This window comes from Populus nigra, chromosome 17 (assembly GCF_951802175.1).
Source record: "Populus nigra chromosome 17, ddPopNigr1.1, whole genome shotgun sequence".
Taxonomy (NCBI): domain Eukaryota; kingdom Viridiplantae; phylum Streptophyta; class Magnoliopsida; order Malpighiales; family Salicaceae; genus Populus; species Populus nigra.
In genome coordinates, this window is record NC_084868.1 from 2,008,280 (window position 1) to 2,022,882 (window position 14,603).

A 14,603-nucleotide genomic window follows, 5' to 3' on the forward strand; every position below is an offset into this window, starting at 1 on the left:
TGCTGCATTTGCCTTTGCCACCTTTGCTCTTACCAACAAGGTTTTAACGTTTTACTCGAGCGGATTGTCAATTTAGCAGAGCATGATACAGCTTCGTTGAGATTGTGGTCAAGACACGATCCTTTGTATTCTTGAACGCTTTGCATAGCAGATGACCCTGAACACAACTCTGCTTGTGGATTAGAATGTCAATTTTGACTTCTTCGAAGGAAATGATTTGGAAATTCTAGCACTAAGCGAGCAGCAGAAGCAGCTAGCTACCTATAGTTTTACTTTGCCACTTCAAGGTAAGGGAGTTTCAGGGAAGACTGGAGTATTTTCAATGTATCGAATCTTCGGCCTAATTTTTATGATAATAACCAGAAAGAGTAACCTTTGCTGTATGTCATCTTTTCAACCTGTGTTTTCTAGACCGTCTCTTTACCTGCTCGCAAATGATAGTTTTAAGCTCTCCTGTTTCCCAGGTCATGTCAAGAATCTACACTAGGAAACACAAGTAAAAGTAAATATAACCCCATGCTATAAATTTTCAAAGCAACTTGCAAGATATATCCCCAATGGACTATGGTTACAATCTTGCTCGACGAAAAATGAGAATTTATGGAGGTGCATGAGTCAAGATCACAATCTCGTCAATTGAAAACCTATATTCTGTGTTGTACTGTAGGGTGGATGAATTTATTATCCATCACTGCCTCCATAAACTTTGAATCTCTAGCGTCCATCATGGTGTTTCGTCAATTTTTTTTTTTAATGTGTTTGGTATTATGATAGCTTTTATAATTTTAGTTTTAAAAAAATTATTTTATAAAAAATATTTTTAGTTGGGGTTGGTTTTGTATTTATATATATTTGGTTAAAATTATGGTTAAAATCCAGGTTAAACAAAAATTAATTTAATGTGTTTAGTTAAGAATATTTTTTAAATTGAAATTATAAAATAACTAAAAAAAATATTTATTAAATAAATAAAATAAAATGGAAAATACAGGACTTTCAAACACGAATTTTATTTTTATAGCAAAGAATTCTTAAAAAAAAAAACTATTTTAGTGCTCTTGAATTTGTAAAAAAAATTTAAGAATTGAAAAAATAATTTTCATTCCCAATTAATAAACATGTTTTTTTATTTTATATTTCATAGAATTTTAAAAAAAAATGAAAAACCTTTTACAAACAATCGTAACCCAATAATGCAGTATATAATTTATCCATGATCACTGCCTCAATCTCCGAGAACTAGAGAAAATTAGAGTTTTTTTTTCTTAAATAACATGGTTAATAAAAATATTTTAGAAATTAAAATAAAAAAAGGAAAAATTATCCATTACCAATGTCAGCAACACTTTACTCTGCACTGTTCATTTTTGTGAAGTGGATAGTGCAAAGTGAATTAATTCATTCACTTTGCCGGCCATATAAGAAAGTTCAACCTGTGGTTGAACTTGCAAAAAGCAGTAAAAAACTGTTTTTTCATAATCGAGGTCCTGCCTCAAATAAATGGTGGGGCCTACCATTTATATATTACTTTCAATCGGTAACCAAACACCATTATTAGTGCGTTTAGAAGAAACGCAAACGTTGCCTTAGATACAAACGGACTCTTAGACAACATGATATAATGTGATGGATTATGATTTATCATTATTTTTTAGATAATTTCTTTATTATCCCCGAACCCATTTTTTCTGACAACATGTCGATCCTAAAGGAGATCTTGAAACGAGCCTAGTGCCAGGTCAGTGACCTAGCATGGTTTTGCGCAAAGCCTGGGACCAGCCCTGGGCCACTTGGCCTACGCCTTTTATACATGTATAGCCTTTCTTATATGTATATGTCGGCACTTGGATATAAGCCTCGCACCTGAGCCTAACACCAAATCACCCAATTTAACACCCTCTAGGCTTAGGTGCCCTGCCTAGACCTAGCGCTAGGCCAATCGATTAATCAACCTGACACCCCTTTGAGTCTAGGTGTTGTAGCCTGTGTCTAGCCTCGGGCATTAGCATGTGCCCTAGCACCTTTTGGGTCCATGCATTACGGATTGGGTCCAATCTCAGGCATTGTTTGGGTCTAGACTTGTGGTTTGAGCCTAACATCTAATCTTTTAAGATTTTTTTATTGAACCCAAGCTTTTTAGCCTAGATCCAAAGTGCCAAGAGACTTTAAGCATTATACCTTTAGGGAGTTAGGTATTCCTTGGCTTATTGCATATAGTATAAGTGATTTACTCAGTAAGTTTATATTCCATCTACATCTCTAGGTATACAAGAATTTATCATGACCTACCACATTTATATCTCTTTAGTGCATGTGTCAATGATATTTGTTTCTCATTAATGTTTGTCTAAGAGATATTTATCCCTTATTAATATATGTGTAAGGAGTAGGGGTGATCATTTTCTGTTCGGTTCAGTTTTTACCTATAAAAACAACTAAACTGAAATTAAAAAAAAATCAAAACCGAACTAAACCCGATTCCAACCGACCGGTTTCGGTTCGGTTCGGTTCGATTTGGTTTTCTATGTCAAAAACCAAAAAAACCTATATTATTTTTTAACATCCAAAAGCCACAAAATCAAACTCATCTTCATAACCAGCAGCCCCCACGACAGTGTTGAATCCATACCAGCCTTTTCTCAAGCAAATGGCCTCCTATATAATCACAAAAACACATTACGTTCTCTCATATTAATCAATCACTCCTCACTATTACAAACCCAGAAACCTACATCAACGAAAATCATACTCTCAAACACAAAACATCACCACCACAATAAACACTGCATAGTGCTCATTGCCACTTTCTTTACCTATTTTCCTTTCATAAAAAAAAAATCAGCAACTGCTAACAACCCAAATCACAGAATTAAGTCCAGCCCCCACCCTTGTTGCCTCCACTAGTCACCTGTAAATTGAAGAAATCTTATTGTTGCTGAGGTGTAGGGGTGTTGTTGGGATGATAGATCTGGAGATGATTGAAGATTGAAGAATGAAGATTGGAAGGTTAGGTGTGGCGTGTGGGAGTTTGGGTGGGGGTGGTTGAAGAACAAAGAATTAATTGTGACTGCTATGAAGAATTAATTAGGTGTGTACTTGTGAGTTGTGAGTGTTATGGGAGCTGTGAGAATTGAGGAGGTGTTGTGTGGGTTGTGTGGCATGTCTATGAGGGGTATTTATAGAATTTTTTTTTAATTTGAACTGGTTCGGATCAATTTGGGTTGCTCAGTTTAAGCATTATAAAATTGAAACCGAACTGAACCGAAAGTTTTTCTAAATATTCTAATCGGTTTTTTTTATTATTTGATTTTTTCGGTTAAATTGATTTTTCTGATTTTTTAGTCACCCCTAATAAGGAGTATTTATCTCTCATTAATGTTATTAGGATGAAATGACCTTTTAGTCTTCTTATTCAAGCAAGAGAACAAAATTCATAAATTATAAATACTTATTGAGCTATCCACTTAAATGATTTATAATTTTTTTATTCTCAACATGCATACATAACACTATTTTCTCTTACAAATTACATATTAAAATAAAAACAAACAACCTTATTTACATATCAAAATAAAAATAAAAACCTTGTTCTTAAAATTTAATATTTTTTTATATATTTATTACAATCAAAATTGTAGTAGTCCGTTGCTTCCATGTTCTAAACTACTTCTGGTTATTGCCATCAGAAAAAGAAAGGATTCCAACACAACTAGATATCAAAATGCGTTTGCACTATATTTTGTGGTTGTACACAATCTAAAGAAAGGGTTGCCTGGTAACAATTCCACCTTAATTCGTGCCCAAGATTTTGATCATATATGCACTTAAACAAGATTATTTGCTTTCTAATCCCATATTAAGATTAAATCATCTTTGAGGCAAACTGCATTGGCCCAATTCTGTGTGGATCTTACTGCCCGCGCAAGTGAAGGACGCATTGATCCGGTTATTGGGCGACGCTCTGAAATTGAAAGAATTGTTCACTTACTTTGCCGTAGAACAGAAAAAAACCCCATCCTTCGTGGTGAAAGTGGAGTTGGAAAAACAGCCATTGCCAAAGGATTAGCTATAATGTTTTTTTTTTCATGTTTATTGTATTTTCTCTATAAAAATATTAATTTAGGATATTGGGAACACGGTTCAAATCGTATTTCTAAAAAATTTAAAATTTTAAATTTTGTTTAAAATTATTTTTTTATATTTTTAGAACAATTTAATGTGTTGATGTCAAAAATAATTTTTAAAAATAAAAATATATTATTTTAGTACATTTTTAAATAAAAAATATTTTAAACCATAATCACTATCATATTTATAAATATTTTTTTAAACATCTAAAAATCCTTGTACCCATTAAAAAAATCAATTACTTTCCAGTTACCCATCGGTTTCGGAAGATCGGAAAAAAACACGAGCATTTTCTTCTATCCTTTTTCCAGCCAGATGGTGTCCCCTACCAGCTTTCATGTGTGCAGATAAAATCCCAAGTTTTTATCTAATAAAAAACAGATGAATCCATACTCTGAATACCCAAAATTTAAATCGCAGTGGCAATCTGAAGTTCGAACAGAACAAGCTTTCAGCTATCACTTTCCAAGTAGTTTTCAACTGCCCCCCAGGGGGACCAGATTATCACCGTCACCAGGCAAATTGTCGGGGGGATATTTTGCATTCCTCGGATTGAATGGCACTCTCACCTCAGAATTCAGATACTCACAATTTGCCTAGGACCGCCATCTCTTTCACAAGTCTTCCCCGAGCAGTCAAAAGAATTGGAATAATGAACCTTTCTTAGGTCCCTTCCACACCTTGCATTAGATTTTTGCAGCACTTGCAGCCAAGGGTGGAACTATAAAATTTTAACTAGGGTTTCGTCATAAAAACTATAAAATTAGTAGAGATCAAGTATTTTATATTTGGAGAGGCTAAATGCATAACTGTTACAAAAAATTTTGAAAAATCAAAGATTAAAATTAAAAAAATTCGAAAATTCGGGGGTGTCAAGCTCCCCCAAAGCTTGCCCTATGTCCGCCCCTGCTTGCAGCCAAGGTGGCTATCAAAAGAACGCATGTTTGCCCTAGATATTTCACTAGTACAGTTGATATAACATTGACCAAGTTTACTAACAAAATTGCAAAAGAACCTGTCGTCATCTTTAACTTTTTAATATGAAAGAAAATTCAATGGCCTGTCAAGAATAAATACATGTGATATACTCTCAGAAGCCCCTTTCAAGTTTCAATCCATCTTAAAAGAAGAGTCCCTTTCGAATAGCTCCACCTCTGCTGCGCTGATTGCTCCTTGGCACGTCTCTAGGGAGACCCGCCACTGGTGACAATCAAGGGATTGGTCTTTGGACCTAGCAAGTAACACCATCACCTGCATTAGGGAGGATTTTGCAGCAGCAGCGGACAATGTATATGGCCACACTCTACAGTTTCTTAAAGGTAAGTGCGGGACATGTTCAGTTATGTCATTTCATGCCTATTGTTCTCTCTTTAAGGTGTCAAGGCAGTCACAAAGAGACGAGAAAGACGATAACGAAATCAAACTTATCAGAAAGATGAAATTAAAGGGAAATGAGCTTTGGATACAAGGAAATCGGAGTGCAGATCAAGATCACAAACTCCAGTACTAGGAAACAATAAACCAAAAACCCGACAACGTGTAACTAAGAAGCATAGCATCATCACATATTGCCATTGTGGCAAAAGTCTACTGAGGGTTTGGAGGACGGCTATTGGCAGCGGAGACCCTAGAACCCCATTCCAAAAGTTCTTTACTAGTATCATCCTTGTGAGCAATAACCTCAATGAAGCACAAGCTATCCTTCTTTGATCCTGTTGCAGTCTCAATTGCTTCAACCAGATCTTCCTCGCAGAATACCTGAAAGGGCAAATTCAGCAAAACGGCGTCGGATGCTTGTTTTTTACTACTAAAACATTTATGCATTGAAGCAAATGAACTTAGTTCACAAGCTCACCTTGGCTGTCCAGCACTTGCCTTCACCATTGTGGATGGCATCAACCAAGCCAGTGTAGTTCCAGTTCTTAATCACATTGTAAGGACCATCATGGATCTCGACTTCAATGGTGTATCCACCATTGTTTATGAGGAAGATGATGGTCTTCTGTCCACATCGAAGCATTGTTGACACGTCTTGAGCAGTCACCTATAAGAAATTAAAGGAGCAATAAGCAATGTATTGAATATCATACTCCGGGAGAAGAAAAAAACATACATAATTCATAACCAACAATAAATTTGACAAGCTACAAATAATAATTTCACGAAAGGATGAGGATTTGGATGTGTCAAAATCTGAAATGTTAGCAAAGGAGTTTAAAAAAAAAGAGTTCTGGGTAGTATTTATGGTTGTCTACCTGAAAGCTACCATCTCCAATGAAAGAAATCACACGTTTCTCTGGCACAGCCTGAGCATACCCAAGAGTTGCACCAACTGACCAACCAATTGATCCATATTGCATTTGGAACTCGTACCTACAAATCCAAATTCACATACACCATTAAATTTATGGACTCAAATTTAATTACTATAACATCACATATCAAATTCTCAACTGCTTACCCGCATCCCCTAGGTAATTTCAGCTTCTGGCAGTTAAACCATGAGTCCCCAGTCTCAGCAATCACAGCAGTTTCACTAGACAGCATCTTCTGTATATGTTCGAACAGAACATTAACCCTCAAAGGTTCTTTGGGAGCACCCCTCAAAGGTTGTCCCTCGGGAACAAAAATCCTGTGGTAGTTATCATAAGCAGTAGTGTTGCACTTGAGCCTCTTAGCAAGGGCACTTAAAAAATCCTTCATCAGAATACACCCAAATGCAGGTCCATTTGCAATCACCACACGATCAGGCTGCACAATAATCGCCTTCTCCTTCTTGAGAAGGAGAGAATACCCAACAGAACTATAATCATTGAAAATTGGTCCAGCAAACAAGTAAGCATCTGCAGACTCCACAATCTCAGCACAGAATGCAGTGCTCACTGCACCCCAATAAGTCCCAATGAAATGTGGATGATGCTCTGGCACAAGCCCTTTAGCCGAAGGCATAATAGCAAGCGCATAACCAGAAGCATCAGCTAACTCCACAAATGCCTCGCCTGCATGTGCGGATCTTAGTTTAGGCCCACCCACCAAAACTGGTTTCACTGCCTTGTTCAAAAACTCGGCAGCCGCTTCCACTGCAGCCTCTAAACCCAATTTGTTACTCAATCTGTAAAACAAAAATCATTACAACACCTAAGTATTCAATCCTCACCAATGTTCCCTATTACTAAAAAGACTTAATTATAAACAAAGATCAATCAAGAATCCAAAGAAATTACTTGGGGGTGAGCGAGAAAGGAACCGGCTCACGGCTAAAAGTTGGATGAGGGATTGCTGACAGGTTACAGCTAACACTGATATAAACAGGCTTGCTTTCTTTCAGAGCAGTTGAAATAGCAGTGTCTATCAGCTCATGTGCATCCTCCAAGTTATTCACCACAGCCTACGAAAACAATCAAACCCCATATACCATTAATCAATAATCACCAGATCCCCACAAAAACAATATGATAAGAAAAAAAATAATATATATATATATATATAAACGCTGGAATTGTAGGGTCCACAGGTGAATCTACTCTAAAGATCATGATCCACAACGTTTCTATATTCTGAAAGTTTTTAACGTTATTTAAAATATCTTCACCTGAAAACAAGTAACAGTCGAGAAACATGCAAGCTCCTGGCTAAAGTCAGGCAAGCCAATGGTGTGGTGCAGAATCCTGTTAGTTCCATAATCATTGGAGTTGGGCCCACCAACAATGCATATGACAGGCAAATTCTCACTGTAAGCACCAGCAATAGCATTCAGCACACTGAGTCCCCCAACAGTGAACGTGACAACACAAGCGCCAACGCCACGCGACCGGGCGTATCCATCCGCAGCGTAGCCCGCGTTGAGCTCGTTACAGCAACCAACAAGGTTGAGCTCGGGCTCAGCGATCAAGTGGTCGAGAAGGGTGAGGTTGAAGTCACCGGGGACGGAGAAAACGTCATTGACACCGATTTGGACGAGTCGGCGGGCGAGGTGACGACCCAGCGTCGACTCGGATGCGTTGATTATGGTGGGTGAGACCGAGCTTTGGATAGCCGCTACGGCGCCGTTGGCCGGGTTGATCATGTCGTTGCTGGTTGGTCGGCAGGTGTCAAGAGATCCTATCTTGGTGTCCATGTTGAAAGAAAGAGTCCTTTATATATATATATATATATTTAGTGGAAATAAAAGAGAAAATGGAAGAGAAATAAATAGCCAGGTGTAGAGAGAAGAAGATGAAATTAAAAAATAATAATAATATTTGAAAAATCCAAAGGATGGCTTTTGTTCTGGAAAGGGTTTTGAAGAGGTTAATTTAGTATGAAATTGAGGGGAGGTTTTTTATTTTTGTTTGATTATGGGAGAGGAGATGGGAGGGGGGAGGATTTTATAGGAGAATATTGGGAGAGGGGAGAAGGGTTACTAGGGGCGGTTCTGGGGAGATATTTCAGGGGTGAATTCAAAGGTGGTTTATGTTTGTGGCTACAGTAGGATCAAGAAAAATAATTAATTACTATTATTTTATGGGAAAAATAATTAACTACTCATATTTATGTTGAGAGATTATATTAAGTCCCATGAAAAATACAAAAATTCTCTCCTTTTTTTTGTATTTTTTCCTCCTGTTTCTCTTTTCAGTGCGAGTATTGTGAAATTTCTAGAAAAAAAAATACAAACCTATCAGTGTATTCGTTAATGTTAATGTTTACACATGGCCAATAAAAAAACAAATTTACCCTTAAGTCAACGATAGTTAAATTATATATATTCAGAATAGCTTGTATGTATATTAATTAATCTCATCACAAACTCTTAAGTTAAAGATAATATAAGCCTTCGGTAACTTTCATATCAGTAACTATAAGGCTCGAACTTTAGATTACAGAGAAAACAAACCTCTTGATCCTAAACTCTTACCACTAGACTACCTATTAGATGATTTTTTTAATTTTATTTTTATTAAAGAGCATATATTTTTATTTGGGAATGCAATTGAAATTATATTTTTTAAAAATTATTTTTATTATTTAAAATTATTTTTTTAATATTTTTAAATTATAATATATTATATTATAAATATTTTAAAAAAAATCAACTTGACTTAAATACAAATATACGAGTTGAGTGGTTATTAATGATTACTGCTTGACATTCATGTGCTGTGCTTGCTCCAATTCACTCCACTCCTTTTCCCTTTTTTTAGCTTTTCTTTCATACGAGTCACGAGATTTTTGTTTCTTGTGAAAGGAAAAGGGTACAATTTGTAATTAATGAAACTATTAAATTTAGTTTTCTTTTTCTTTTCAATGTGTGTAAATATTATAATTTTCATTTTATATTTATCTCTAAATTAAAAATTTTAAATAGGATAATGTCATTAAAAATTAAAATCAGTATCTTATTCATTATTTAATAGATAAAAGATTGAGATATTTATATTTATATAAATCATAAAATATAAATATTAAAAAGAAATTTGTATCTCAAGCCGGATTAAAGAAGACTCATATTATACTCTGTCTATTATGTATTAAATAAGGTAAATACCTGAGAATCATACTTATTTAAATCAATTCAAATCAATATTCATATAAATTGAAATGTCGTCCTTGGAAGTCAAGAACCACCAAAGATTCTAAGTAGTAAACAAAAAAGAAATTGGCATCCTATAATTAAATAATATTAACGAGTTTCTGTTTATATATTCGTGGGCTTGAAGAAAAAGCAAGTCAAAGGAGTCAACCTATCAAATACCGCAGACAAGTACTGTTAAAAAAGCGGGTTTGGTGTGGCTTAGCTGTGCCCTGGTTTTGAGCCCTGTTTCGTTACTGGCTAGATTGCAACAGGACCTGGAAAGGGACCAGTGGCCACCGCTCTCAACTCAAGAAACCCAGAAAACGGCGTCGTAATTACGGGTGAGACTGAAACCACGTACGAGCTCTTCCAAAACCACTTGTTTCCCAGAAAAACCAGTGGAGTTGCTGGTAATTAGTGGACAGCTGCTGAATTAAGAATAAGTGGGCTAATTAGAGCATTCCACGTGGATTGCATCAACCTGTACATGTTACTGGAGCTTTCCACTTGGTTGATCGGTGGCTGAACATTGACCCAAGGATTGAGACGAGCGAGGTAGCAGGACAGAGATTTCTTAGGCTGGACACTTTTTTTTTATTATTAAAACACTTTCATCCTTGAAAAGTTTTATTTTTATTGTTAAAAAAATAAAAAAATAAAATCGGGAATTTCCTTTTTATCTGATATATTTTGAAGCTGTATAATATTACAGGAGATGTTATTTTTTAAAATGTATTTTATTTGAATATGTAAAATATTTTTTTATTTTTTAAAATTAATTTTTTATATTAATATATTAAAATAATCTAAAAACATCCAAAATATATATTTTAAAGTAAAAAAATTAATTTTTTTAAAATTATTTTTGAAATTAAAAAAACCGAGGCTCTTTGTTTGATCCTAGAAATGTAAAATGATTGATATTTTTGTTATTTTTTCTCAGTAATTATAGGAATATGATTATTTTATCCTGGAAACAAATTATGATATTTTGAGGAATTAATTGCTCTTTGTTTTATCCTAGAAATTATTTTTTCTCAGTAAAAAAAACAAATTATGATATTTTGAGGAGGTTGGCAGCACCGCAGAGCAGTGCGAGAATATAAGCTTTGCGTTGCTGCGCTGCGTGGCATCGAATATCACCGCAGATTGGATCACGTGAGCTCAGTGGACAGGAGAAGGTTTCCGTCAACAAAAGCAAGAGTCGCGATGGACAACCGACCATTTCACCTTCCTTGAGTCACGTGACAAACGAGAGACAGCATCAGTATAAAGTTGAAATCTTCAAATATTATAATTATTAGCTGCGTGATTGATGTTTTTAGCCAATCAACCACATGTTGTGTTCCCTCTTTAAAAATATATATATTTAATTACTCAAATTAAAATAATATATTATTTTATTCTAAATATGAATTAAAAAAATTAAAGCTTGGTATAAACTTAAAAAACACATATACTTTTTTTTAATAAAAATAGAATTTAAATCATCATTAGGAAATTATTTAACGCTCCTAATCAATCTATATGCTTCATTTTTTTTACAATTTTTTACAAGCACTTAAAAGTATTTTCATAAAAAATAGTATTTATTTAATATATTAAATTAATATCATTGATTTTTATTTTAGTATTATTAGTTGCGTCATTGACGCGTGATGTCGAGCTGCCACTGTTTTGGGTTTCTTCCTTCCCCGGTTGTCGGTAGAACCAGATAGCTATCGGAACGTTGGACTTCAAATTGTGAAAGGAAAAGCATATTCAAGGTAGATACTATATTGGAGAGATAAAATAATTTTTAAAATAGTATAAATATAATTTTTTATTATATATTATTGAAGTGCAAGAAATAAATTCTTTTTTAAATGAATTTGATGTTATTTTTTATTTACATGATTGTATTTAAGTGATTTATTTGTTTTGTTGACACCACTTTGTTGGTTTTGATTTTTTTAAGAGATATAGAAGAATAATATTTTTGAGATAGAAAATACATTTTAATATTTTATTTAACATTCCTTTTTGAAGCATGTAAAATAAATACGGAAGAGCCAAAATCATTTTTTTTTTATTTTTTTGCTTTACAGAGCACCCTTTGAAGTTGATCTAGGGTTTGTGTTTCGAATAATATTAAAAAAGATTAAAAATATTTTATAATATATATTAATGTTAAAAATATTTTTTTAAAAAAAATTATTATAATATATTTTTAAATAAAAACAAACAATTACTATCACATTACGTGATAGTTACGGGAGAGGGTTTATGCTTTCGTAAGGGGAACAAATGAGATTAGGGTCACGTCTATGCCACCTAATTATTTCTTCTAATAAAGTGTAGCTTGTTCAACTCTCCTTTGGTTTATTTCGTAACAATATTTAATGTAGCGCTGAATAAAATCGGGTATAAAAAAGTGTAAGGCATAACGAATCTCTATGCATTGATTCGTATCAGATAAATTTTTATTCTCTATTAAGAGGATATTTGCTAAAATATATATTAATAATTTTTTTACTTTTTAAAAATTATTTTTAATATCAATATATCAAAACAATTTAAAATATATTAAATATATTAAATTTTAATTAAAAAATTAAATATTTTAAAAATATGGTGCAACGTATTCTTATAATGATAAGTTTTTTGTTTTATTTGCCAGGATCAGTCACACAGGGGTCAGTGTTGTGGTTTGGTTGTTTTCGATTTTAATTAGAACACCATACGGGATGTCTTCGGTGCCTGATGGCGATCTTTTACTGGTCTGGGCTACTTCCTTCGAGCTTCTTCTAAAGAGTCCTTGGTCGCTTCTATCTCGCAGTAGTTGCCAGAACGCTAGTGGTGGGGGGAGAGCAGCACATGTTTATTATAGTTGCGGTTGAATTAGTTTTTATTAAATTTTAATTTTTTTTAAAAAAATAATTTTTTAATTGTTTTGATACGTGAATATTAAAAAAAATAAAAAATAAAAAATAAAAAATATATATTATTTTAATATATTTTGTGAAAATTAATTTGAAAAAGAACCTCAACCACATTATCAAATAAATTCTTAGTTATTTTGTTTGATTTGATAAATTCAGTTTGGTTTTTAATTGACCTAGCTTTTAATATTAAAATAAATTATTAAATTCTAATTTAAATACGAATCAATTTTTTGATGAAATCTCAATAATTTTTAATACAAAAAATGATTTTATAATTTCTTATTTCTTTAACACCATTTTTATCATGAATTAGATTTTTATATTCATTGATATGTTAAAATATATCCTTTTAGATTTTTTTTCTTGTCAATTATATTAGAAAAAAATAAGAAAAACCATTCCAAAATTTCAATTAATTACAAATAGCATCAAAGAACTAAACATCCAAGTCAAACAATATAACACATAAATATAAACATAAAATTTATTTGAAAATCAACTTAAAAAAGAATGAAAAAAAATCACAAAGAGTTTAACAAATAGGGTAGTAGTTTTATATGAATTCTTAATATTAAGGTTATATATGAGTGTTATTCGGTTTTCAGTTACTGAATTAAAACTATAAAAAAACTGAATTACACTATTCGGTTTTGAAAAAACAAATTGAAAAAAAAAGAGACAAAATCTTTAATTTGGTTAGATTAAACAATTTAAATCGAAAAGGAAGGATGATATCAGTAAAACACATAATGCATTTGACGTAATAGTAAATCTAACTGTGGTTCAATATTTATTTTCCGTTTAGGATTGTGATCTAAACAAAGATGAATTAAATTTAAATTTATTTATTTTTTAATATGCAGATATCAAAATTAATTTTTTAAAAAATAAAAAATTATTATTTTAATATATTTTAAATAAAAAATATTTTAAAAAATAATAATTACCACACTTTTAAAAGCATCTATCAATATTTTGAAAGCCATGTTTGAAATGAGGGGTTAGATCACTGTCGAACCTCCTGATAGAACATGGACTGCTGCTAACTTGAAAAACGTTGGAGAAAGACAAATCAATGTTCTGGTTAAGAACATGGAATTATCAAACTTCTATCAACCCACGATTATTCTGTATGAAAAGAACCTAGAATCTCAACTCGATTACGTACACCATCTAGACAGTGCCTACCTAAGCAACCTATCATCATTTGGAAAAAAAAATACTTGTCGTGGTAGAAAAGAAAAAAGCTTTAATAACTCGATTCCTCCTTTGACTTGGATACGTGAAAGCAATATCGGACATCAAGTTTCCAGTTTCCACAGTTCTACTTGACTGTCTGCAGCATAGCCTTCCCACCAGAGTTCCTACAAGGCTACAGGCCGCCCTCGTCAACTTCTACCGCTTTCCGCACGTTCTGCTAACACTAACAGCGTATATAGGAAGCATTCATTTTGACAAAGCTTCGTGGATAGGGGTGACCACAGCTTTAGAAGCTCTGATTATGCACCACAAATTGATTTGAGTTTCGGACGTTGGTATTGCAAGGAGCCATGCCGAACCTGCACAGAAGTTTGATTTGTGCAGCTGGACTTCCCAGAAAAGCGTGTTTGACGAGAACAAAATCACAAAGATATCAACACGGCACTCACTTTGGTCCGTAGACGCCAACAAAACTAGAAAATGTTTGCTATGGAAATGTTTGAAAACGTGATGCAATAAAAATTTTAAATATTTTTTTGTTTAAAATAAAAAAAAAATTATTTGCTATTGCAGTTAATATTTGAAAACATGATGAAATAAAAATTTTGAATATTTTTTTTGTTTAAAATAAAAAAAATTATATTTTCAGATTATTTTAATATTAAAAAAAAATTTAAAACATAAAAAAAATTATCTTAATATATTTTCAAATATTTTCAAGCTCCGCCGCTAGTACATCAAACTTCAGCAAGAAATTGAAACGGCGCAACAAAGTAGGGTAATTAAGTTCAGTTAGA

At 33.1% G+C, this 14,603-nt stretch overlaps 1 protein-coding gene across 1 annotated transcript; it reads right to left on the reverse strand.

Annotated features, from left to right (window-relative positions):
• Positions 1-5,543: 5,543 nt before the first annotated feature.
• On the reverse strand, positions 5,544-8,515 carry LOC133677195 (pyruvate decarboxylase 2). The gene is made up of 6 exons (XM_062099067.1): positions 7,721-8,515; positions 7,353-7,516; positions 6,590-7,240; positions 6,384-6,501; positions 5,984-6,172; positions 5,544-5,886 (listed from the first exon to the last, which is right to left on the reverse strand). The coding sequence occupies exons 1-6, from the start codon at positions 8,243-8,245 to the stop codon at positions 5,716-5,718; spliced, it is 1,818 nt and encodes a 605-aa protein (XP_061955051.1). The 5' UTR covers positions 8,246-8,515; the 3' UTR covers positions 5,544-5,715.
• Positions 8,516-14,603: the final 6,088 nt, after the last annotated feature.

What these genes read in the sequence shown, in the direction of transcription:
- LOC133677195 (XM_062099067.1), bottom strand. Translation starts at nt 8,245, where the DNA reads ATGGACACCAAGATAGGATCTCTTGACACCTGCCGACCAACCAGCAAC. An exon ending in CGACTGTTACTTGTTTTCAG is followed by an intron (nt 7,517 to 7,720) that starts GTGAAGATATTT and finishes TTGTTTTCGTAG; the next exon opens with GCTGTGGTGAATAACTTGGA. An exon ending in GCAAGTGCTGGACAGCCAAG is followed by an intron (nt 5,887 to 5,983) that starts GTGAGCTTGTGA and finishes TTGCCCTTTCAG; the next exon opens with GTATTCTGCGAGGAAGATCT.